Raw genomic sequence first — 23,969 nt, 5'->3', positions numbered from 1 at the left:
GACTGGAGGGCAGTGGTGACTGACAGGAGGGCAGTTTCTGTGGAGTGGCCAGTCTTGAAGCCCAATTGGTTGGGGTCAAGCAGGTTGTTCGGAGAGAGGAAGTTTGACGGTTGGTTAGATACAGCGCGTTCAATTGTTTTAGAAAAGAAGGGTAGTAGTGATACCGGTCTGTAGTTCTGGAGGACAGCTGGGTTACTGGAGGGTTTTTTGAGTAGAGGGCTAACTCTGGCCTGTTTGAAGGCAGAGGGGAAAGTGCCGGAAGTAAGAGAAGAGTTAAGGACATGGAGAAGAAAAGTTATGATGGAGGGAGAGATGGTTTGAAAGTGAGGGGAGGGGACTGGATCAAGGGGACAGGAGGTGGGGCGATGAGAGAGAATGAGGTCAGAGATCTCTGCCTCGGACAGGGGAGAGAAAGCGTTTAGACATTTAGTTGGGTCAGTCATAGAGGGTGAGTGGGTAGGAAAGGTGGGTTCAGGGAACCGACTGCTAATGTCAGCAACTTTTTTCTCAAAGAAGGAGGCGAAGTCATCTGCTGTCAGGGTGGAGGGGGAGGGTGGGGGAGGTGGGTTAAGAAGGGTGGAGAAAAGTTTGTGGCAGAGTTAATTTTGTTCCGGAAGTAGTGGGTTTTAGCATCAGTTATGCGGGCAGAGAAGGATTTGAGGAGGGAGTGATACTTATCGAGGTCCAGACCGTCTTTGGACTTGCGCCATCTCCTCTCAGCTGCCCGAAGGATGGACCGTTCTTCACGAATCACATCCGTGAGCCACAGGCAGGAGGGAGAAGATCGCGCAGGCCTGGTTGACAGGGGACAGAGAGTGTCGAGTAATCCAGTTAATATGGATAACAGGGTGTTGGTGGCAGTGTCAGTGGGGTGGGACGTGAACTCGTCAATGGGAGGGAGGGAGGATGTTATAATGGAGGAGAAGTGGGAGGGGATAGGGAGCGGAGGTTGCGGCGGAAAGTTACGAGGGGAGGGGAGGTAGGAGGAGTTGGGGGGAGAGAGACAGAGAATTGGATGAAGGAGTGATCAGAAATGTGTAGTGGGGTTACAGAGGTTAAGTCAGTGATACAGTTACGTGTCAGGATGAGGTCGAGCTGTTTTCCTGCCTTGTGGGTCGCCGGTGTGTTCAGCAGCTTCAGGTCGAAGGAAGTCAGAAGAGACTTGAAGTCGACGGCCTGCGTTCCTTCGAGGTGGATGTTGAAGTCCCCAAGGAGTATCAGCGGTGTTCCATCATCCGGGAGGACGCTGAGGAGCATGTCCAGCTCCTCCACAAAGTCGGCTAGCGGCCCTGGTGGGCGGTAGAAGACAACTAAAAATGCTTTGATAGGACCAGTTAGCATCGCATAATGGTGTTCAAATGATTTGGCAGTAACAGAGAGTGGTGTGGATGTGTATTTAATATGTGGGGAAAGGAGCAAACCTGTCCCACAACCTCGCCCGGTTGAGCGGGGTGAGTGAGAGAACGAAGTGGTTGACGGAGAGAGCAGCTGGAGTTGCTGTGTTCTCTGGGCGGATCCATGTCTCTGTCAGCGCAAGGGCGTGAAGAGAAGCAGGGAGTCAGATGGCTGAGTGGTGAGGGAGTCGGGCTAGTAATCTGAAGGTTGCCAGTTCAATTCCCAGCCGTGCCAAATTAAGTTGTGTCCTTGGCAAGGCACTTCACCCTACTTGCTTCGGGGGGAATGTCCCTGTACTTACTGTAAGTCGCTCTGGATAAGAGCGTCTGCTAAATGACTAAATGTAAATGCAAACGCCGGGATGAAGTCTGCTTTGTTCACAGCAGACTGGCAGTTCCAGAGCCCAATTTTGTTGATGTGTGTGTGCTTGTGTTTTGTTTGCGTATGTGCGTGTGGGTGCTTGTGTATGTACGTGTCTGACTACTAGAGAATGCACTGTCCCTGCAGTATGGTAATGATGGTTGTTATTATATATATAGTGTATGAGACAATGTTCTCTGGATATGGTAAAACACAGACCATTGTTGTGTGTGTCTGTGTGTGTTTAGGTTTGTGTGTGTGTTCGTGTCTTGCATTCAGCGATGTGTGTTCAAGTGTGTGTGGGAGCTGTTTTTTAGACAGGATCTTTTGTGTTGTGGCGTCCATGGCGACATCTTTCTCCATCTTATTTTGTGTCCGTACGTGTGTGTGTGTGTTGTGTGTTGTGTGTGTGAGTGAGTGTCCAATTTGACAGGTGACAGGTGTCTGCTGTGTGTTTAACCCAACTGTCTGAGCCAAACACTACTTTCTGTCCTATTCTCTCCATCCATCCTGTAGAGGACCCTATCTCCTTTCTCTTCCTCCTCTACCATCCCTCTCTCCTCCCCAATCGTTCTCTCCTCTCTCCTCCATCCATCCCTTTCTCCTCTTCCCTTCCTCCTCTACCCTTCCTCTCTCCTCTCTCCTCCCCCCATCTCTCCTCCACTTTCCTCCTCCATTCCTCTCTCCTCTTGTCTTCCTCCTCTACCATCCCTCGCTCTCTTCTCGTCCTTCCTCCTTACATCACCCATCGCTCTACCCTCTTCTCCCCACTCCTTCCCATCCCTCTCTCCTCCCCCTCCCTCCCTCCCTCCTGCCCTACCCCTCTCTCCTCTTCTCTCCATCCTTCCCCATCCATCTCTCCTCTTCCCCTCCCTCCCTCCTTTTCTCTTCTTTGAAAAACATATTTTCCTTTATGACATTGCACGCTGAGCTTATAAAAGTGTATCACTGTTTGTGTGTGTGCGTGTGTGTGTGTGTGTGTGAGAGAGAGAGGCAGAGAGAGAGAGAGAGACAGACAGAGAGAGACAGAGAGAGAGAGAGAGAGAGAGAGAGAGAGAGAGAGAGAGAGAGAGAGAGAGAGAGAGAGAGAGAGAGAGAGAGAGGAGAGAGAGAGAGAGAGGGAGAGAGAGAGAGAGAGAGAGAGGGAGCGAGAGAGAGAGAGAGAGAGAGAGAGAGAGAGAGAGAGAGAGAGAGAGAGAGAGGAGAGAGAGAGAGAGAGGATGAGGAGAGAGAGGATGAGAGAGAGAGAGAGAGAAGAGAGAGAGAGAGAGAGATGGAGAGGAGGAGAGAGGAGAGAGAGAGAGAGAGAGGAGAGAGAGAGCTAGAAGACAGGACAAGACAGGTTGTCTTGTCCTCTTCCTGGTGTTGCAAGGGCTGGAGACAAACTGCAGCATTGGCAGAACTTGCTGTCCAGATACCTACTTGCTGTGTGTGTGTGTGTGTGTGTGTGTGTGTGTGTGAGTGTGTGTGTACACAACCGGAAGTGCTGGCAGAGACACAACTCCACAGTAACATATCTTCTCAGTCTGACATTTAGACAGCAACGCAAAGTCAGGAGGAAATATGTTTAGATAAGTCCATTAAGGGAATGGTGTGTGTATGTGTGTGTGTGAGAGCATTTTAAAAAACTTTGATCTGCACTGACCCCTAGTGGATATAGACTAGACTATGCAGACATCCTCCATCAATAACAACGAGAGATGGAGAGAGAGATTGCCCTTTAAATTGCCCTTCGTTTAAAACACACAGACACACACTCGCACCCCCAGACACACCTAAACACACGCACACACACGTCCACAAACACACAAACACACACATTTGCACTTGTTTATTCTGTCTTGTCTGCCTGTCAATCTATCTTATTTTCTGTTCTCCTCGTCTCTCCCTGGTCTCCTTATTTTGGAAAAGCCCGGCCTGATATTTTGACGTGTGTGTGTGTGTGAGAGAGATAATGTGTATGTGTGTGAGGGAGAGAGTGTGTGTACCCTCCTCTTCCCCCTACATCATTTATGTAGTTTTGTGTACTACCACAGAGTGGAACAGGGTTGACAGGTGTGTTTCTAACTTCAGGACATAGGTGGAAAAACAACAACATAGGTCATAGACTATTTACTTGTGTGTGTGTGTGTGTGTAACAAGTTGGGATGTACGTTTTTTGGCACGTGTGTGCGAAAAGACACACAAACATACACAGCGTTGGCCATGAGTTGGTCTGAGTGGAGTGTGTTTCTGAGGTGGGTCTGTACGCCGTGGGTCTCTCTCAGTCTCATTATTTCTGTCTATATCTCTCTCCATTCTGTCTCCCTCTCTCCATATCTCTTTACATCTCTCAACCTCTCTCTTTCTCTCTCTGTCTCTCTCGGTCCCAGATGTATGGGTTCATCTATGTATTGATCAGTACTTATCTGATACGAACACATTCTACATGCTCAGACACATTCTGGAAACCCTCAATAACAATTGTCTATGAGGGAGGAGGAAAGGAGGAGAGGAAGGAGGGAGAGGAGGGAGGGACGATGGTGTTAGAGGGTTGGGTGATTGGGACACAAGGAGTATGGTCTCTGTTCTACCTCCTTCTCTCATCTCCTTCCCTTTTGCTCTCTTTAACTCGCTCTCCCTCAACTCTCTATCTTTCTCTTCTATCTTTTACCTTTCTCTCTCCTACTTCTTTCCACTTTCTGGCTCCCTCTCTTCCTCTCTCTTCTCTCTCCTACAGATCAATAGCCCTGTCCATCCTGCAGGACAACCTGGAATAGAATGTTCTGTCCTGGGATCAATGAGACTCTCATGAACACATGAATCAATCTACACAGATGCACACTGGGAAGTCAGTACTTTTGGATATTTACGACTCACTACTCTATTCTGTCAGAGAAAACATACATTTGTATAGGAGCAAGAGGAAGAAGAGGAGTGGAGAAATGAGAAGGAAAGAGAGGTGATAAGAGGAGGGAGTAGATGAGAGGAGGGGAGTAGATGAGAGGAGGGAGAAGATGAGAGGATAAGCGGGGAGGCGGGATATTACAGGACAGAGGACGAGACCAGGAAGAGGAGGGATGAGATGACGGGACAGGAGAGAGAGAAGAGAGAGAGAGAGATAGAGCAGAGAGAGAGAGAGATGATGGAGAGAGAGAGAGAGATGAGAGAGAGAGAGAGAGAAGAGAGACTGAGTAGAGCAGAGAGAGAGGGAGCAGAGAGGAGAGAGAGATAGAGAAAGAAGACAGAGGAAAGAGAGGAGAAAGACAGAGGAAAAGGGAGAGAGGAGAGAGAAGAGAGGAGGAGACGAGGAGGAGAGAGGACAGAGAAAGAACGAGGGGGAGAGATGACAGAGGAGCTGAGAGGACAGGTGAGAGGAGGAGGAGGAGGAGAAGACAGGAGAGAAGGAGAGGAGGAGGAGTTAGGACAGAGGAGACATGAGGACAGGAGAGAGGAGGCTAGAACATCTAGAGGACATATCTGTGGGGCCAGTCTTCCTCCTGACGGGCAGAACGAGGTGAAGAATTCTCCCAGAGAACAGACATGCTGCAGGCTAACAAAGGAAGAATGGCTCCCTCTCCCTTCTACCCTCTCTTTTTCCACTCCCCTCTTCTCCTCATTTCCCCCTCTCCTCTCCTCCTCTTTCCCCCTCTCTTCCTCACCTCTCCTCCTCTCCCCTACTCTATTCCTGTCCTCTCCTCTCTTCCCCTCCCCCTCCTCTTCTCCTCTTTCCCCCTCTCTTCCTCTCTCCCTCCTCTCCCCTACTCTATTCCTGTCCCTCCTCTCTTCCCCTCCCCCTCCTCTTCTCCCCCTCCCCTTTTTCTTCTCTCCCTTTCATCGTCTATCTCCCACCTGCCAACCACACAGAGACACTCTCAATGTCACCATTGGGACAAACACATCTCTCTCCTCGAGAGTGTGTGGATGTGTGTGTGGTAATGTCAGAGGTGTGTGGATGGTGTGGTAGTATGTGTGTGAGTGTATGTGTGTGTGTGTGTGTGTGTGTGTGGTGTGTGGTGTATGCATGTGGTAGTGTGGCAGTGTGTATGTGTGGTGGTGTGTGTGTGTGGTAGTGTGTGTGGTGTGCATGCGGTAGTATACGTTTGTGTGTGTGTAGATTTGCAGAATGCCAGCCACACACCTCTGTTATGTACAGACAGAATACATTATGACAGTAGACATTACGTTCAGCACAGCCCAGACAAGGATATAGGGCCAGAGTGTTTGTTGTAACACCAGGCCAGACCAATAAAGTCACATCAGGTTCGACTGTCATCTTGGAAGCCTTTCAATGCAGCATTACAGCAACATCCGTGGATAGGCTTGGGAGTTGGAAGATGTGTGCGCTGTGTGTGTGTGTGTGAATGTGTGTGTCTGTTGGCGTATGTGTGTGTGTTTCATCACCTGCATGTGCACCTCAGAGATGCCAGAGGTGGCACTGGACAGTCATACAGGAGATCAAATGACCAGGACTCATTTGTGGAGGGTGTACATGACCTGGAACAGTCTGGGGGTACATGACCTGGAACAGTCTGGGGGTACATGACCTGGAACAGTCTGGGGGTACATGACCTGGAACAGTCTGGGGGTACATGACCTGGAACAGTCTGGGGGTACATGACCTGGAACAGTCTGGGGGTACATGACCTGGAACAGTCTGGGGGTACATGACCTGGAACAGTCTGGGGGTACATGACCTGGAACAGTCTGGGGGTACATGACCTGGAACAGTCTGGGGGTACATGACCTGAAACAGTCTGGGGGTACATGACCTGAAACAGTCTGGGGGTACATGACCTCAAACAGTCTGGGGGTACATGACCTGGAACAGTCTGGGGGGAGGGGGGTTCATGACCTTGACAGAGATTGACGGGCAGTCAAACAGACAGACAGACAGACAGACGGATGGACAAGCAGAATAGTAGCAGACAGACAGGGTCATCATATATGTTACCATATTTTAAAGGTAAATCAAAATGTATTTCCCAATGTCAAGATGGACTCTCCCAAACATTCACAGCCAGTTACCTAGGAAACCACATTAAGCAAATCAATGAAGGTAATCTCACTGGAAAGAGAAGGATTCCTCCCCTCTTTCGCTCTCTCTCTCTCTCTCTCTCTCTCTCTTTCCTCCACCCTCCATCACCCTCTCTCTCTCTTTCTCTCTCTTTATCAGTCTCTCTCTTTCCTCCCCTCCCGCCCTCCCTCACTCCCCCTCCCTCTCCCACCTCTCCCTCGTTCACTCTGTCTCTCCCCCTCACAACACTCCCTGGCTGACGACCACGACCGGCAGACCATCAGGCAGGCAGGCAGGCAGGCACAGAGCCACGTCCCTGGATTCCTCCACTCGGCCGGGACAGAGCAGGCCCCACCACTGGGGAGAGGGGTGCGCTCGGCTTCCCCTGGGACAGGCTCCACCTGGGAGCCCCCAGCTGTGCCTGGAGGTGTAGGGAAGGTCCAGGAGGGTCCAGGTGTGGAGGGGGCGTGGCTGTCTGAGACCAGGCCTGGGTGAGGGGAGAGCAGGGAGGGGGCGGAGAGAGGGAGAGATATCGGGGGAGGGGGGACGGGACGACTGAAGGAGGAAGACACTCCAGTCGGCTCTTCTTGAATGTGCTGCTGGACGAAGTTGGGATCTTGTAGCGGGGGATAGTCGAGGTGCTGGTGTTGGACTCAGGGACTGGGAGCTTGGGGCGGCTGGACTGGGAGAGAGCCAGCGCTGGAGATGAGAGAGGAGCGAGCCAGAAGATGCTGAGTATGGATGGGCTGGAGATGATCGCTGTGTTGGTGGTCATGGGCCTGTTCATCAAGGTCCTGGAGCAGTTTGGAATGTTTGAACCTGTCGGAGGGGAAGGTATGTCTGTGTTTTAAAGATGGTGTGTGTGTGTGTGTTTGTTAAGGGGGGGGTGTGTGTTTTACGTGTGGTGCGCGTGTGTTTTAAGAGTGTGGTGTGTGTGTTTTACTTGTGGTGCGTGTGTGTTTTAAGGGTGTGGTGTGTGTGTTTTAAATGAGTTGTGTGTGTGATTATGTGTGGTGTGTGTGTGTTTTACGTGTGGTGTGTGTGTGTTTTCCGTGTGGTGTGTGTGTGTTTTACGTGTGGTGCACGTGTGTGTTAAGGGTGGTGTGTGTGAGTGTGTTTTTTGGATGGCGTGGTGTATTTTCTGAGGGTTCGTTTTTTTGAGGTGGCGTGTGTGTGTTTGTGTGTGTGTATGTAAAGGACTGGGTATAAATCATCAGTGGGATTTAAGAAGAATGTGTGTCTGTGTGTGTAAGGTCTTGTTACCCCCTTTTCCAATACAGGGACTACCATCTTGGACCAAGGGGGGCTTAGGGTTACTGATCTAACTATTGGAAGGTAGACACACACACACACACACAGAGAAAAACACACCCACGCTCACTCACACACATACAGGCTGTAACATTAGCTGTTTGGGGTCCTCTTCTCCCCTCTGGGGTTCTTCCTTCCAATCAATACCACCATGGAGAGAGAGAGTCTGAGTGCTCTGAGTGTGTGTGTGTGTGTGTGTGTTTGTGTGTGTTTAGGTACATCAGGGACCATATCAGTTTTCGTTCTTTTTCTGTTTCATCTGCTTCTAGTCTAATAGTAGCAACACACAGTTTGTTGACTCTAAAGTGCATCCTATCCCCTTACTCCAAACTCCTTTTACACAAACTGAGGAAATAGATCGCAAAAAACAGAAGTCTGTCTGACCCAGAAGTGCTACAAAGTTGGATGAAGTCAAATGAAAAAACGTGTTCAAGTTGTTGTTTGTGTGCGTCTGCCTTGGCCTGCTGCGTGTCTCATCTACTGCTGTCAAGAATCTCCTCAGCACTCACTCACTCTCACGCTGAGAGAGAGGAGTCTGATCTGGCTTCACCCTTCCTCTCTCTCTCTCTCTCTCTCTCTCTCTCTCTCTCTCTCTCTCTCACTCTCTCTCTCTCTCTCTCTCTCTCTCTTTCTCTTATTCTCTTTTTCTGAGGCTAGTCATGGCAAGGATACGCAACATATGTACGTAAGCTGGTGGGAGAGTTAGAAGAGTGGATCGCTGTGTGGGGCAGAGGAGTGTCTTGTGCACAGTGAATGGGTGGGGAGCCTGAGTCTGAGCTTTTGCTTCAATATAAGTAGGATTCATGATGCGTGCCGTGGTGTAACTGGTGGCTGGAAGTTTTGACTGCCCAACAAAGTTTTTGTATTAAGTTAAAAAGCCTCTCTTTCTATCTCTCTTCCACTCTCTCTTCCACTCTCCCTCACGCTCTCTCTCTCTCTCTCTCTCTCTCTCTCTCTCTCTCTCTTTTTCACTATATATGTAGTTTCTTTCCATCTCTGTCTGTCTAACCCTCTCTCTATCTCTTTCTCTCTCTCTTTTCCTGTACGTCTGTCTCTCTTGTTCTCTCATTCCCTTCTCTCACATACAGACAGACAGACAGACAGGCAGGCAGGCAGGCATGGACCAGCCTTGCCATGGCCACTCCCCGCCCCCCTAGCCCCGCCCCCCTATGGCTGCAAGCTGCAGATGCTGACGCACGCTTTCGAAAATAACAGTTATCCAAACATCCCGTCAAACACACACATACACACACACACATACACACACACCATCTTCATCTCTGATGCATTTCCTGGACACACCCCAAAACTCAAGGTGTGCCAAGAGATGCATTATCTTAGCAGTAAAAAGCAAAGTTCTCCTTGGGAAATCCATTTTATAAATGCCACACTCGCACACACCCACACACATAATAATGCACACACACACACAGGGCCCGATCTTGCACCCAGCGCAATTGACTTTGTCAACGACGCAAGTATCATTCCTAGTTTGCACTCGACGCAAAGCGGACTTTTCCCTCCACAGACGCACGTCGAAATGACCTTGCGCTCCCGTGGGCGGTTCAGCGAAAAAGGAGGCGTGTTCCGGCGCAAACGTTCCCTGGTGCTATTTTGCAGTTTCCGAAAAACAATTCCGCCACTGACCAGGAAAAACGTGGTCTAAAGTCAATGGCGCATTATTCAGATGCTATTTTAAGGGCGCAAGCTTGGTCCTTGCACACTGCTGGCGAGGCCAGGGTCTTCTTTCTGCAAAGCTACGTTACATTGTTTTGATTTATGGCGTGTTACATTTCTTCAATGATTATAAAAAGATTTTCATGAGAAATCTCTATGTATGTGAACATGATTTGTAACAATTGTGGCAATTTTCCTCCCACGCCTGTTTAACCGAAGCTAATTTGGGTGGGTTTCTTCTCCCATCTCCACCAGAATCAGAATTCGGTTTATTCGCCATGTAGCCTATGTTACACAAACACGGAATTTACTGTGGCAGGAAGGTGCAAACAATAAACATATACGGGTCTTAAATTAAGTAAAAAAGTACAATAGTTAAACTAATTCCAAGAACTAAACAATTTAAAAAATAAAATATAGGGTAGGCTATATAAAAATAAGAATAAGAATTTGAATGAGCAGCATGAGCGGGCAATTTCGTGCAATGAGAAAACTGCTCTGCCTTTCCCATACAATGTCACTTGTCTATCTGTTCCGGCCCTGACTAGAACGTCGGTCTCCTTGGCTGTGAACCGCTCCTGGCGTGCGCCTGGCAAATCCGCCGTTATAATAGCAATCCGGCATGGAACAAGCGCTGCTCTTAAAGGGAATGTGAGATGACGCTCTGATTGGTTTATTGCACGTTACGCCCAAACCACACCCATTAGTAATGTAGCTACTTCGGACCTACCCATTTTAGATTTGCGCCAGGCGCAAAGTCATTTATCCCGCCAGCAAAATAGCAACCGAGCCGGAGTCCTGCCCACAAAGTTACTTGCGCTTTGCGTTTTGATACTTGCGTTTCAGATCGTCAAAATAGGGGACACACACACATACACCATCATAATAGGACTTGGTAGACCCTTTATGTGAAATGCTATCCTCAATATGTTGTGTGCGTGTGTGTGTGTGTGTGTGTGTGTATGTGTGTGTTCCAGCTCTCTCTACTTAGACTAATAAGGTCTCAGGCTAATAGAGTCCAGATGGCACAGAGAGCCAGGCTCTCATACTGATGCTGCTGTGTCACTCTATACACCTGCAGAGAGAGAGAGAGAGAGAGAGAGAGAGAGAGAGAGTGAGAGAGAGAGAGAGAGACGAGAGAGAGAGAGAGAGAGAGAGAGAGAGAGGAGAGGATTGGCAGATGTGTAGAGATTTGAACATTTTGTTTTTCGATAAATAGTTAATTCTACTATAGCATGATGATGTCACAAATAACCTAATATGTATTTATAGAGAAACCTAATATGTATTTATAGAGAAACTCTAAAGCTGTCTAAGGAGAGAGAGAGGAGAGGAGGGGGGGGAACGAGAGGAAAAAGAGGGAGAGAGAGAAAGAGGGTGAGTAAGAGTGAGGGAAAGGGAGAAATATAGATGCATGAAGAGTCATTAAGAAGCATACAGGAAAGGGATGGTCGAGAGAGACAAGCAGTAATAGAGAGAGAGAGACAGATAGACAGAGAGACAGAGAAAACAGTGGATGAAAACTCCCTCATACTTTATTCTCTTTGACCTTGGTGTGAGATCTACACCCCACCACACCCCCTCCTCCCCCACACCCACCCAAAAAGAAGTGCTCAATTCAAGGGACATCACACTTTTTAGTTGTATTATTGTAAACACTAAATAAATAAATGTGGGCTTGAAAACAAAAAAGGAGACTGATCTTGTTGTGTGCAATGTATGTGTCATTCATTTTATTTTCATAGTCATAAAAAATACCTAGAGTTTGATTTGCCCCCAAAATCAATTTATTTTAGAGGGTGGGGTTTGGAGGTGGGTATGGGCCCTCCCAATTTGTCGACTGTGGGGAAAGATCCCTACTCAAACTCTCCTAGCTCCTGCCACCCGGTGTGTGTGAACGTGTGTGTGAACGTGTGCGTGTGAGCGTGCGTGTGTGAGCGTGCATGTGTTGACTCTCCTGTCTCAGGGGGATGACCATTAGATGATAGCTCCATCATAGTCTGTCCTCCACAATCAGCCTGGGCTCCTCTTAAGTGAACATCCGTCTGCATCAGCAGCTGTAAGGAGAAGAGATGGAGGGAGGAGGAGGTGTTGGGATGGATGGATGAGGGGGACAAGCAGGACAGAGAAAGGAGGATAAGTGCTTAGTGGTTGGGCCGACCCATTTGCTGGCTCACAAACTTCCATCTCCTGTAATGGCTCCTGGATATATGGGACCAATAGGCGGAACTGTGTGTGTGTGTGTGTGTGCGTGTGTGAGTGTGTGTGTGAGTGTGTGTGTGTGTGTTTGTGTGTGTGTATGTATAATGCCTCCAGAGTGAACAGATTCACTTAACACACTCTTAGCTGAGACAACATTTTAAACGATCTTTAAATACATTGCATTGTATTTGTAGTTCAATCCTTTCACTTCCTCTCTTCTCCTCTCCTCTCCTCTCTTCTCCTCTCCTCCTCTCCTCTCCTCTCTTCTCCTCTCCTCCTCTCCTCTCTTCTCCTCTCTTCTCCTCTCTTCTCCTCTCTTCTCCTCTCCTCCTCTCCTCTCTTCTCTTCTCTTCTCTTCTCTTCTCCTCTCTTCTCTTCTCCTCTCCTCTCCTCTCCTCTCCTCTCCTCCTCTCCTCTCCTCTCCTCTCTTCTCCTCTCCTCTCCTCCTCTCCTCTCCTCTCTTCTCTTCTCCTCTCTTCTCCTCTCTTCTCCTCTCTTCTCCTCTCTACTCCTCTCTTCTCCTCTCTTCTCCTCTCTACTCCTCTCTACTCCTCTCTTCTCCCTCCTCTCCCATTCTCTCATGTTCTCCTCTGCTCTCCTTTTCCTCCTCTCCTCTCCTCTAAGACATTTGGATGCCAGAAGTCTTCTTAGAGAGGGTTTGGTTGCTTAGAAACAAACGTTAACATTTGTTATGCCCCTCAAACAGTGATTCAGTCTGTGTGCGTGTGCGTGCGTGCCCGTGGGTGATTGAGGTCATTTCCAAGTGTTTCTCCAGTGCGGGTGATGGTGTGTAGCTTTCCCCTTCCCCCACGTTACAGTTTTTCTCTTTATGTCATTTACTAAACACTGCCGTTTGATAAGTCAACTCAAACCAGCGCAATTCAAACCCCCTTAACCTTTTCATGTTCCTGTTAAATTTGCCTGAAAACGCCTAAACAGCATACCCAAAGTAAATTGGAAGCTGTTCTTGAACCATTTGGAGTACATGCATGTAAATGATCTCTTTTGAAAGCTGACACTCTGAAGTTATGTCCCCTGTTGTCAGGACCCCTGTCAGTCCTTCTAGTGTTGAGTAATAGAAGCTTGAACACAAGGAAAGTGAAAATTTCTATTTCCGCCTAGATTTTGTTTGAAAACAGAGGCCTGAAGAGGCCTAGAGGTGGTAGGTATTATCTGGAAGACTAAATTGGACCACAGGTTGAAGCCTTACCCAATTCAAATCAAAAGTCAAACATAATACCACAATATATTCATATTTGACACATGTTTTTATAAGAGTACATCCAGGAATTTTCTAAAAGGGTCTTTTGGAGACTCCAAAATGACCCTTTGTAACCAAGGTCAAGGTCAAATAAAAAGGTATTATTTTTCATAATTGTTATCTCTGGCCCATCTCTGGTACTTAGAAATATCATATATAATAGCTAAATCCCTAATTAGTAATACTGAAACACAAAAACTGAAGCATGAACACATTGGAGTGCTTTATCTGATTCCAAGGATTGGCGCACAAAGAACACTGATTCTGTCAACCATATTGCGCAATCGACTGTTATTTTGAAGGCTCCACAGACGCATACAAATGAGGTATTGGCATTTTCAGCTAGCTGTCAGCTACAAGGCTAACGAGCTAATTTCAGAGCCAGTCGAAGCCAGTTCGAGAAATTTGTTTAGAACGAGTGTGGGGGGGGGGGGGGCGGGGGGGGGCAGGACGCACAGACCTAGTTGGCTTTAGAGGGCTGTCAACGGGGCATGGAAGCTCCTATTGGGTCGAACAAGGTGTCAATCAAAAGGGGAGGGTTCAACGGACATTTTGAGACCTTCATTTTGTAAATACTCCGTTGATAAATCGGAGAAAATAACACTTTTATGTGAACAAGTTGTTTCTTCCGTCGGCTAACTTGCATAATGAAACAAAGGATAATGGCTATTCATGAACGTAAAACATTGTATTTGGACGAATTACTTTACATGGTTAGATACTTTGAACCCTTGGGACTTACGCAGATCAAGTTTTGATGGCATGATTTGCACACCTGGACCTATTTGAACAACTTAGGGTGAGTACAACTTTTTTCTTTGGCATTGTTGAAGGAATGTTCACCGGAAAAAGACGTTGACTTTGCTTGCTATTGCGACTTGATCTTGAATTGGTTTATTTCAATGGAAGCACAAGAATCGTAGCTTTCCAACGATGTATAACATGTGTAGCGTCTAAAAAATATATTTTTTAGAATTTAGTGCGTCGTAACTGAGGAAGGGGGGAGGCAGCATTTTTGTCTCGCGGGCGAAACAGGAGCGTAAACAGGTTAACTACTAAGTATCCATGTGTAAGCACTAACAAGCAAAAATACTCGACAAGCAATCAGGGGTTTGGAATGAATACAAAGGTACGCTCATCTGTACTTTGAAATCACGGATGTAAATTTCAGAGGAAGAGGCCGAATTGTCAGAATGAGAGGTGGACAAGGAAGAGGAAGAGGCAGAGGAAGAGGAAGAAGAACCACAATCTGAAATGAGATCCATGCCACACTATGACAGATCTGTAAACCTTTTTACTCGCCACGAGAATTTGCGTCGCTCATTTTGGTCGGAGTTTACATGGCGCCGGGTCCACAGGTTTAAAGAGGCCCAACGCATGCTCGCCGACCAGATTCAGAGTGTTAATTAAAGCTCTGTTAACCTGTTGTAAGGACATCAAAACAGTGGACCAGTGAGGCTATGGAGGATCTGCGGGCGTGCTTGGACTGTACTGACTGGGATATGTTCACGACTGCTACCAATAGTCTGGATAAACTCACAGAGGCTGTGACATCATACATCAGCTTCTGTGAGGACTGCTGTATTCCAACATGCACCAAGGTGAACTTCAACAACGACAAGCCCTGGTTCTCAGCAGAGCTCAGAAGGTTGAGGTCAGAGAAGGAGGAAGCATTTAGGAGTGGAGATAGAAACAGATTCAAGGAGTCGAAGAACAGGTTTAGCAAGGCGGTGAGAGAGGCTAAACGACTGTACTGAGAGAGACTGAAGCGTCTGTTCTCTGCCAACGTCTCTGCTTCTGTCTGGAGAGGGCTCAGGCAGATTACCAACTACAAGCCCAGAGCCCCCCACTCCACTAACGACTCCCGCCTGGCCAACGACCTGAACAAGTTCTACTGTAGATTTGAAAGACAATTGGACAGTCCTGAACTACCCCTTCCCACCCACGAGGCCTCCCACCTCCCCCCCTCTACAGTGACGACTCTCTCCATTCAGGAGGGTGAAGTTAACAGAATTTTCAAGAGGCAGAACCCACGCAAAGCAACTGGGCCGGACTGTCTCTCCTGCCACCCTCAAGCACTGCGCTGACCAGCTGTCTCCGGTGTTTATCAACATCTTTGACACCTCCCTGGAGACATGCCATGTGCCAGCCTGTCTCAAGTCCTCCACCATCATCCCTGTGCCCAAAAAGCCAAGGCCAACAAGACTCAATGACTACAGACCCGTCGCCCTGACCTCTGTGGTAATGAAATATTTTGAGCGCCTTGTGCTGGCACACCTCAAATCCATCACAGACCCTTTCCTGGACCCACTGCAGTTTGCCTACAGAGCCAACAGATCTGTGGATGACGCCGTTAACATGGCCCTCCACTTCACCCTACAGCACCTGGACTCCCCAACATCCTATGCCAGGATCCTGTTTGTGGACTTCAGCTCTGCCTTCAACACCATCATCCCCACCCTGCTTCAGGACAAGCTCTCCCAGCTGAGCGTGCCGGACTCCACCTGCAGGTGGATCACAGACTTCCTGTCTGACAGGAAGCAGTGTGTTAAGCTGGGAACACAAGTCTCTGACTCCCGGTCCATCAGCACCGGATCTCCTCCGGGCTGTGTCCTTTCTCCTCTGCTCTTCTCCCTGTACACCAACAGCTGCACCTCCAGTCATCCGTCTGTCAAACTTCTGAAGTTTGCTGACGACACCACCCTCATTGGGCTCATCTCTGGTGGGGATGAGTGTGATTATAGGTGGGAAGCTGACAACCTGGTGACCTGGTGTAGCCAGAACAACTTAGAGCTCAATGCTCTTAAGACAGTGGAGATGGTTGTGGACTTCAGAAAGAATACAGCCCCACTCACCCCCATCACCCTGTGCGACTCCCCAGTCCACACTGTGGAGTCCTTCCGCTTCCTGGGCACCATCCTCTCCCAGGACCTCAAGTGGGAACTGAACATTAGCTCCCTCATCAAAAAAGCACAACAGAGGATGTACTTCCTATGGCAGCTGAAGAAATTCAACCTGCCAAAGACAATGATGGTGCACTTCTACACAGCCATCATTGAGTCCATCCTCACCTCTTCCATCACCATCTGGTACGCTGCTGCCACTGCCAAGGACAAGAACAGACTGCAGCGTATCATCCGCACTGCTGAGAAGGTGATCGGCTGCAATCTGCCTACCCTCGAGGACCTGCACACCTCGAGGTTCCTGAGGTGTGCGAGGAAGATTGTGGCAGACCCCTCCCACCCTGGTCACTCCCTGTTTCAGCTACTCCCCACTGGCAAAAGGCTGCGGTCCATCAGGACCAAAACCTCACGCCATAAGAACAGTTTCTTTCCATCTGCTACTGGCCTCTTCAACAAGGCCAAGGACTCCCATTGACATTCATTCCCTTATTTAACTATTGTAAGTCCATCTAATGGAAATTACAGTATGCATAAGCCACCTTACCTCAGTATCCGTTTGCACTATGTTGACCACTCACGCTGCTCATTCTTATTCTTATTTTTATATATATTTTATTTTATATTTAAATTGTTGTATTCTTAGATTGTTTAGTTCTTAGAAATAGTTAAACTTTTGTACTTTTACTTAATTTAATATTTGCATATGTTTAGTGTTTTGCACCTCCCTGCCACAGTAAAATCTGTGTTTGTATAACATACATGGCGAATAAACCGAATTCTGATTCTGATTCTGATTCTGAAATCCCTATGACAGAACAACGTTCTCCAAGCCATGGAAGAAGCTTGTGGGGATATTGCTCTGGAGTCTTGTCAGGGATGGCTCAGGCATTCAACGGCATTTTCCCTGCTGTTTGGCTAGAGAAAACATTGCCTGTGATGTTGAGGAAAATCTCATACAGGATACTGACCCAGAATGAACAGTACCGTAAGCGTACTCAAGCCCTGTTACCCAGGTGAAAATGCTTTGTTTATTTCCTTGTTTTCTTAAGCCTTTGTTCCCCAAATTACAATTTACAGCAATGAATTTGTGTTGTTGACTAACAGTACTACTATTTGTATACTGTGACCACTACAGTAACAAAAGCTCAAAATGCAATTGCTGTATAATGTAGATAGAAAATAAACATCCTGTAAGAAGGACAATTGCAATATTTGTGCTTTTTATGATTTACATCATGTCAAACTCATGAGGTGGAATATATCTAGAATTCAGGGACACGTTATAGTCAATGGTTCATGAAAAACTTTTTATAAGGTACACATTCAAGAAATGTGTCTTAGCAATTGAGAACAACTGTAATATGAGAGGAGACAGAAAGACAAACCCTATTTCGTTTGAGCCCTAAAGCCGTCTTCCTCTCCCTTTCACCCTTTCACTCTCTCTCCCTCTCTATATCTCTCTCTACTCCTCTGCTACTCTCTTTTTTCTTTCCTCTTCTTTCTGTTCCTTTCTTTCTCTCTCTAACTTCTCCTTTTCTATTCTTGTCTATTTTCTCATTCTCTCTCTTACACACACACACACGCACACGCACACGCACACGCACACGCACACACACACACACACACACACACAAACACACACACACACTCACACTCACACACACACACACACTCTCTCTATCTCTCTCTTTCTCACACTTTCAAAATAGCAACAACAAAAGAGAGATCCAGTGGAATAAAACATTAATGGAGAGTAGAGTGGTTGTTAGTCATGCTGATCTGTGTGTGCGTGTATTTGCTACGGTGGTGGGTGTGTGTTTTACAGCGCTACCGAGCGAGAGCGTGAGAGGCTGGCAGTTTGATTTGAGACAAGGCTACAGGCTGCTGTCATCCCCGTATGATTGAACAGTCATAGTCGAGTGTATATATTCATGTGTTATTCCCACCCAGTCTTCCATGTGGTGACAGGATGCAGCAGGCCCCAGGTTGGCCTCTGAGAAGAGCAGCGCTCTCCTCCATACATCCACTTTATGAGAGGATGATTTCTGGCTGCTGGCGTGTTGTGCCCTGATCCCTCACTGTGGAATGGGAGAGCACCAGGAGAACGTATGGTGTCTACCCCTGAATCACACACACACATATGTGCACACACGCATAACACACTCACACACACATGCCCACACACGCACAGATATGCAGTCACACACGCACTCACACACACACACGCATGTACACATGCATGTGTTTACACGCACGCACACGCATTTACACACACACACACACACACACACATGGATGCACCCTCACACACATACACTCACACACACGCACGTACAGTGTGTCTTCTTCAGTTACAAAGTTGTATTTTCTCTACTCATGAATAATGACAACCATTAATGTTAGTGTGTGTGTGTGTGTTTGTCTGAGTTAATGACCACCAAGCCTTTCATTACCCTCCTACTGTTTTGTCTCTGAATCTAAATGAAGGAAAGTGAGAAAAAGAGAGAGAGATAAGGAGAGATAGACCAAATAGAAGAGAAGCTCTTTAGACTAAATCAGTGTGTGGCACAGACCTCTAAAGTAACTCTGGATGTCGCGTTCATCTTAGCGTGCGTCTCCCTCTGCTGGTGTATCTGGGTACTGCAGTACATTCTGCAGTGCATTCTGCAGTACAGGGGAGGGGAGGTAAACGGAGGTGAGAGGATGAAAGGGGAAGGGAGAGGAGAGTAAAGGAAGTAATGGGAAGGGGAAGGAGGCGAGTCCAGGGGAGGGAAAGGGAGAGTAGAGGATGGGAAGGAGAAGGGGAAAGGAAAGGAAAGGGGGAAGGAAAGGGGAAGGGGGAAGGAAAGGGGAAAGGAAAGGAAAGGAAAGGGGGAAGGAAAGGAAAGGGGAAGGAAAGGGGAAAGGAAAGGAAAGGGGGAAGGAAAGGGGAAAGGAAAGGAAAGGGGGAAGGAAAGGGGAAAGGAAAGGAAAGGGGGAAAGAAAGGGGAAAGGAAAGGAAAGGGGAAAGGAAAGGAAAGGGGGAAGGAAAGGGGAAAGGAAAGGAAAGGGGGAAGGAAAGGGGAAAGGAAAGGAAAGGGGGAAGGAAAGGGGAAAGGAAAGGAAAGGGGGAAGGAAAGGGGAAAGGAAAGGAAAGGAAAGGGGGAAGGAAAGGGGGAAGGAAAGGGGAAAGGAAAGGAAAGGGGGAAGGAAAGGGGAAAGGAAAGGAAAGGGGGAAGGAAAGGGGGAAGGAAAGGGGAAAGGAAAGGAAAGGAAAGGGGGAAGGAAAGGAAAGGGGAAAGGGGAAGGAAAGGGGAAAGGAAAGGAAAGGGGGAAGGAAAGGGGAAAGGAATGGAAAAGGGGAAGGAAAGGGGAAAGGAAAGGAAAGGGGAAAGGAAAGGAAAGGGGGAAGGAAAGGGGAAAGGAAAGGAAAGGAAAGGGGGAAGGAAAGGAAAGGGGAAAGGGGAAGGAAAGGGGAAAGGAAAGGAAAGGGGGAAGGAAAGGGGAAAGGAATGGAAAAGGGGAAGGAAAGGGGAAAGGAAAGGAAAGGGGAAAGGAAAGGAAAGGGGGAAGGAAAGGGGAAAGGAAAGGAAAGGGGGAAGGAAAGGGGAAAGGAAAGGAAAGGGGGAAGGAAAGGAAAGAGGAAAGGAAAGGGGAAAGGAAAGGGGAAGGGGGAAGGAAAGGAAAGGGGGAAGGAAAGGGGAAAGGAAAGGAAAGGAAAGGGGGAAGGAAAGGAAAGGGGAAAGGGGAAGGAAAGGGGAAAGGAAAGGAAAGGGGGAAGGAGAAGGGGAAAGGAAAGGAAAGGGGGAAGGAGAAGGGGAAAGGAAAGGAAAGGGGGAAGGAGAAGGGGAAAGGAAAGGAAATGGGGAAGGAGAAGGGGAAAGGAAAGGAAAGGGGGAAGGAAAGGGGAAAGGAAAGGAAAGGGGGAAGGAAAGGGGAAAGGAAAGGAAAGGAAAGGGGGAAGGAAAGGGGAAGGGGGAAGGAAAGGGGAAAGGAAAGGAAAGGAAAGGGGGAAGGAAAGGAAAGGGGAAAGGGGAAAGGAAAGGAAAGGGGGAAGGAAAGGAAAGAGGAAAGGAAAGGGGAAAGGAAAGGGGAAGGGGGAAGGAAAGGGGAAAGGAAAGGAAAGGGGGAAGGAGAAGGGAAAGGAAAGGAAAGGGGAAAGGAAAGGAAAGGGGAAAGGAAAGGGGAAAGGAAAGGAAAGGAAAGGGGGAAGGAAAGGGGAAAGGAAAGGAAAGGGGGAAGGAAAGGGGAAAGGAAAGGAAAGGGGGAAGGAGAAGGGGAAAGGAAAGGGGGAAGGAAAGGGGGAAGGAAAGGAAAGGAAAGGGGGAAGGAAAGGGGGAAGGAAAGGGGAAAGGAAAGGAAAGGGGAAAGGAAAGGGGAAGGGGGAAGGAAAGGGGAAAGGAAAGGAAAGGGGGAAGGAAAGGGGAAAGGAAAGGGGAAAGGAAAGGAAAGGAAAGGGGGAAGGAAAGGGGAAAGGAAAGGGGAAAGGAAAGGAAAGGAAAGGGGGAAGGAAAGGGGAAAGGAAAGGAAAGGAAAGGGGGAAGGAAAGGGGAAAGGAAAGGAAAGGGGGAAGGAAAGGGGAAAGGAAAGGGGAAAGGAAAGGAAAGGAAAGGGGGAAGGAAAGGGGAAAGGTAAGGAAAGGAAAGGGGGAAGGAAAGGGGAAAGGAAAGGAAAGGGGGAAGGAAAGGAAAGAGGAAAGGAAAGGGGAAAGGAAAGGGGAAAGGAAAGGGGAAAGGAAAGGAAAGGGGGAAGGAGAAGGGGAAAGGAAAGGAAAGGGGGAAGGAAAGAGGAAAGGAAAGGGGAAAGGAAAGGGGAAAGGAAAGGGGAAAGGAAAGGGGAAAGGAAAGGAAAGGGGGAAGGAGAAGGGGAAAGGAAAGGAAAGGGGGAAGGAAAGGAAAGGAAAGGAAAGGGGGAAGGAAAGGGGGAAGGAAAGGGGAAAGGAAAGGAAAGGAAAGGGGGAAGGAAAGGGGAAAGGAAAGGAAAGGAAAGGGGGAAGGAAAGGGGAAAGGAAAGGGGAAGGGGGAAGGAAAGGGGAAAGGAAAGGGGAAGGGGAAAGGAAAGGGGAAAGGAAAGGGGAAGGGGGAAGGAAAGGGGAAAGGAAAGGAAAGGAAAGGGGGAAGGAAAGGGGAAAGGAAAGGGGAAGGGGAAAGGAAAGGGGAAAGGAAAGGGGAAGGGGGAAGGAAAGGGGAAAGGAAAGGGGAAGGGGGAAGGAAAGGAAAGGGGGAAGGAAAGGAAAGAGGAAAGGAAAGGGGAAAGGAAAGGGGAAAGGGGAAGGGAAAGGGGAAAGTAAAGGGGAAAGGAAAGGGGAAAGGAAAGGGGAAAGGTTGTAGCACAATACAGAACCTTTGAAATGGAGTGTTTGACGTTGATAGTGCTCAGAGAGAGTTGTGCTCGTACCTACTTACCCACAGCAGTCGATCAACGGCTGCTACTGGAGAAACCACACTTATTTGTTCGTATTATTTCGGACGGCAGTGCATGGTGGTTGCCTGTCGTAGCATAGCAACAAAAAAAATGATGCTTTTTTTTGGGAGGGGGGGAGATTTTGAGCATATTTGAATATGGGGGGGGGGTGTCTGTGCAGAAAGGCAGCTCTCTATTCTCTGTGTTTCTACTTCCAACGAAACACAAGACCCTCTGGTCTATGTAGCTCAAGTTATTAAAGGTTCTCTAATTTATCGTTTTGTCCCAGACAACAGTTTAAAAATACCCTCAGAAGCAAATGAGCTATGCTAATGAATGTGCTCTCTCACCTAGCTCATTGGAAACAAGTTATCCAATTTTACACACCATTTGTCAGCACTCTCTTCTGTCTTTCACCTTTACACACACACACACACACACACACACACACACACACACACACACTGAGACTTTCTAATGAGTTAGGAGAGGTATAATTACCCAGGTAGACATCTAAATCTGGAAGTATTTCAATTATGCTGTGTGTCTGGCCTCGGGAGCCCTATCCTTCATCACACTCACACCATGTCTAGGAAGCATGAACACTACCTCACACTGGTGCTCCATGCGTGTGTATGTGTGTGTTATTTTTGTGTGCGTGTGTTTTGGCAAGGATGGACTGCTTGCTTAGCTATTCAATTGTGGACCAGACATCCCACAAGAAGTAGTATAACAAGGACATTTTGAACTTTTCAGCCATTTTCTTGGTTATGACAAGTTCAGTTTCAATTTCTAGGGTTTAGGGTTAGGCTAAGGGTTAAGGTTAGGATTAGGGGTTACTGGATTGTGGGGCAAAATTGAATTGTGTATCATTTCCATAAGATTAGCAATTCAAAGTTGAGTGAGTATGTGAGCAAGTGTGCGTGTGTTTGTATGTGTGCGTGCGAGTATGTTTGTGTATGTGTGTATTTGAAGCTCTTTAATAGACCTGTTTCAGGTCACGAGCAGGATGGAGATGTTTGCTATTTAAAGACTGTCTCTGAGGATATACACTGACGGTCAGATGGCTAATTATAACACGCACTTACACACACAAACACACACGCGCACACGCTTTAATTACCACCCACACGGAGCCTGCTCTCTCAACGGGACTAAGGATCTGAAGGTCTCGTATGAAGATGAGCAATGTCTGTCATTACCTGTGTGTGTGTGTGTGTATGTGTGTGTGTTTTCAGAGAGGGTGTGAGAGAGAAGAGAGATAGAGAGAGATGTGGTGACAGCTGGTAGTTGTAAAGTAAATATAGGCCACGTTATTTAGCCGTCATGGACCAGGATCACAGAACACCAGCACTTGCCAGGATTCTGATATCACACAGACACAGACACATAGATGTCAACAACCTACATGTCATCTGTTCTTCTATTCATCCCACTTCCTCTCTCTCTCTCTCTCTCTCTCTCTCTCTCTCTCTCTCTCTCTCTCTTCTTCCTCTCTCTATCTCTCTTCTTCCTCTCTCTATCTCTCTGCTCCCCATCTCTCTCTCTCTCTCTCTCTCTCTCTCTCTCTCTCTCTCTCTCTCTCTCTCTCTCTCTCTCTCTCTCTCTCTCTCTCTCTCTGTTCTCCCTCTCGGTCGCTCTCTCTCTCTCTTCTTCCTCTCTCTCTTCTTCCTCTTTACCTTCCTCTCTCTCTCCTTTTCTTCTCCCTTTCTCTTCCCCTCCCTCTCTCCCTTCCTTCCTCTCCCACTATATCTCTCTTTCACTGTCTTTCCAATACACACACTCTCTCTTTCTCTTCTCGGTCTCATCCTCTCACTTTCTCTTACTATATTTATTTCACGGACTCCCTCAAATACACTCCCTCATCCTAGAAGTTGTCCTCAATGTGTCAGAGAGTAGGATGCATTTCTATTAACTACCATACTTTATGGTAAAGGTTGTGAGTGTGTGAGTGTGTGTGTGTGTGTGTGTGTGTTTGTGTGTGTCAGAATATCCGATTAAACCACTGTTGAGACTTGGAGACTTCTTCTGTGAGACATTGTGTCCCCAAGGTGATGGTTACCGTGGAGCTGGGTTCCATTTGAGCGTGTGAACCATTAATCACAGAGCAGACAAACCAGACCTCCCCCTTCTGTCTCCCCCCTTTCTCACACCTCTGCCCCCCTCCCCCGTTTCGCCGGCAGCCTCCCCCGACCTGCATTCTCCCATTACTCTCTCTTACTGTAACAATCCTGTCTGTGCTCTGGGCTTGTCTCGAGTGATTAGTCTGCTCTGTGGTTATGATAGCCCCGCACTTGTCTCCTCCCCTGTCTCTCCTCCTGTCTGGCTCCCTGTTTCACCACCATCTCACCTTTTTTCTAATCCTTCACTTGTCTTACCTTTCTGCTAGTCCTTCACCTGTCTCGATCTTGTCACACCCCCCTGCCTCACCCCTCTCTCTGACTCTGCCTCACCTCTCTGCTAGTCCTTAATCTGTTTCACC

At 47.9% G+C, this 23,969-nt stretch overlaps 1 protein-coding gene across 4 annotated transcripts in view; it reads left to right on the top strand.

Annotated features, from left to right (window-relative positions):
- LOC134021986 (Kv channel-interacting protein 2) overlaps nt 1–23,969 on the top strand; it is a 71,252-nt gene that overhangs the window by 36,741 nt on the left and 10,542 nt on the right. The window contains exon 1 of one of the 4 annotated variants that reach the window (XM_062463125.1): nt 7,333–7,585. The exons of the other annotated variants lie outside the window; for them this stretch is intronic. Coding sequence (XP_062319109.1) covers nt 7,480–7,585 — 106 coding nt within the window. The 5' untranslated portion in view covers nt 7,333–7,479. Of the gene's footprint in view, nt 1–7,332; nt 7,586–23,969 lie in introns of those variants that run through there. 4 annotated transcript variants of the gene reach the window in all.

Source organism: Osmerus eperlanus, chromosome 6 (genome assembly GCF_963692335.1).
Source record: "Osmerus eperlanus chromosome 6, fOsmEpe2.1, whole genome shotgun sequence".
Classification (NCBI taxonomy): Eukaryota; Metazoa; Chordata; class Actinopteri; order Osmeriformes; family Osmeridae; genus Osmerus; species Osmerus eperlanus.
Note: the sequence above shows the minus strand (reverse complement) of the source record. Positions and strands in the feature narration are given on the sequence as shown.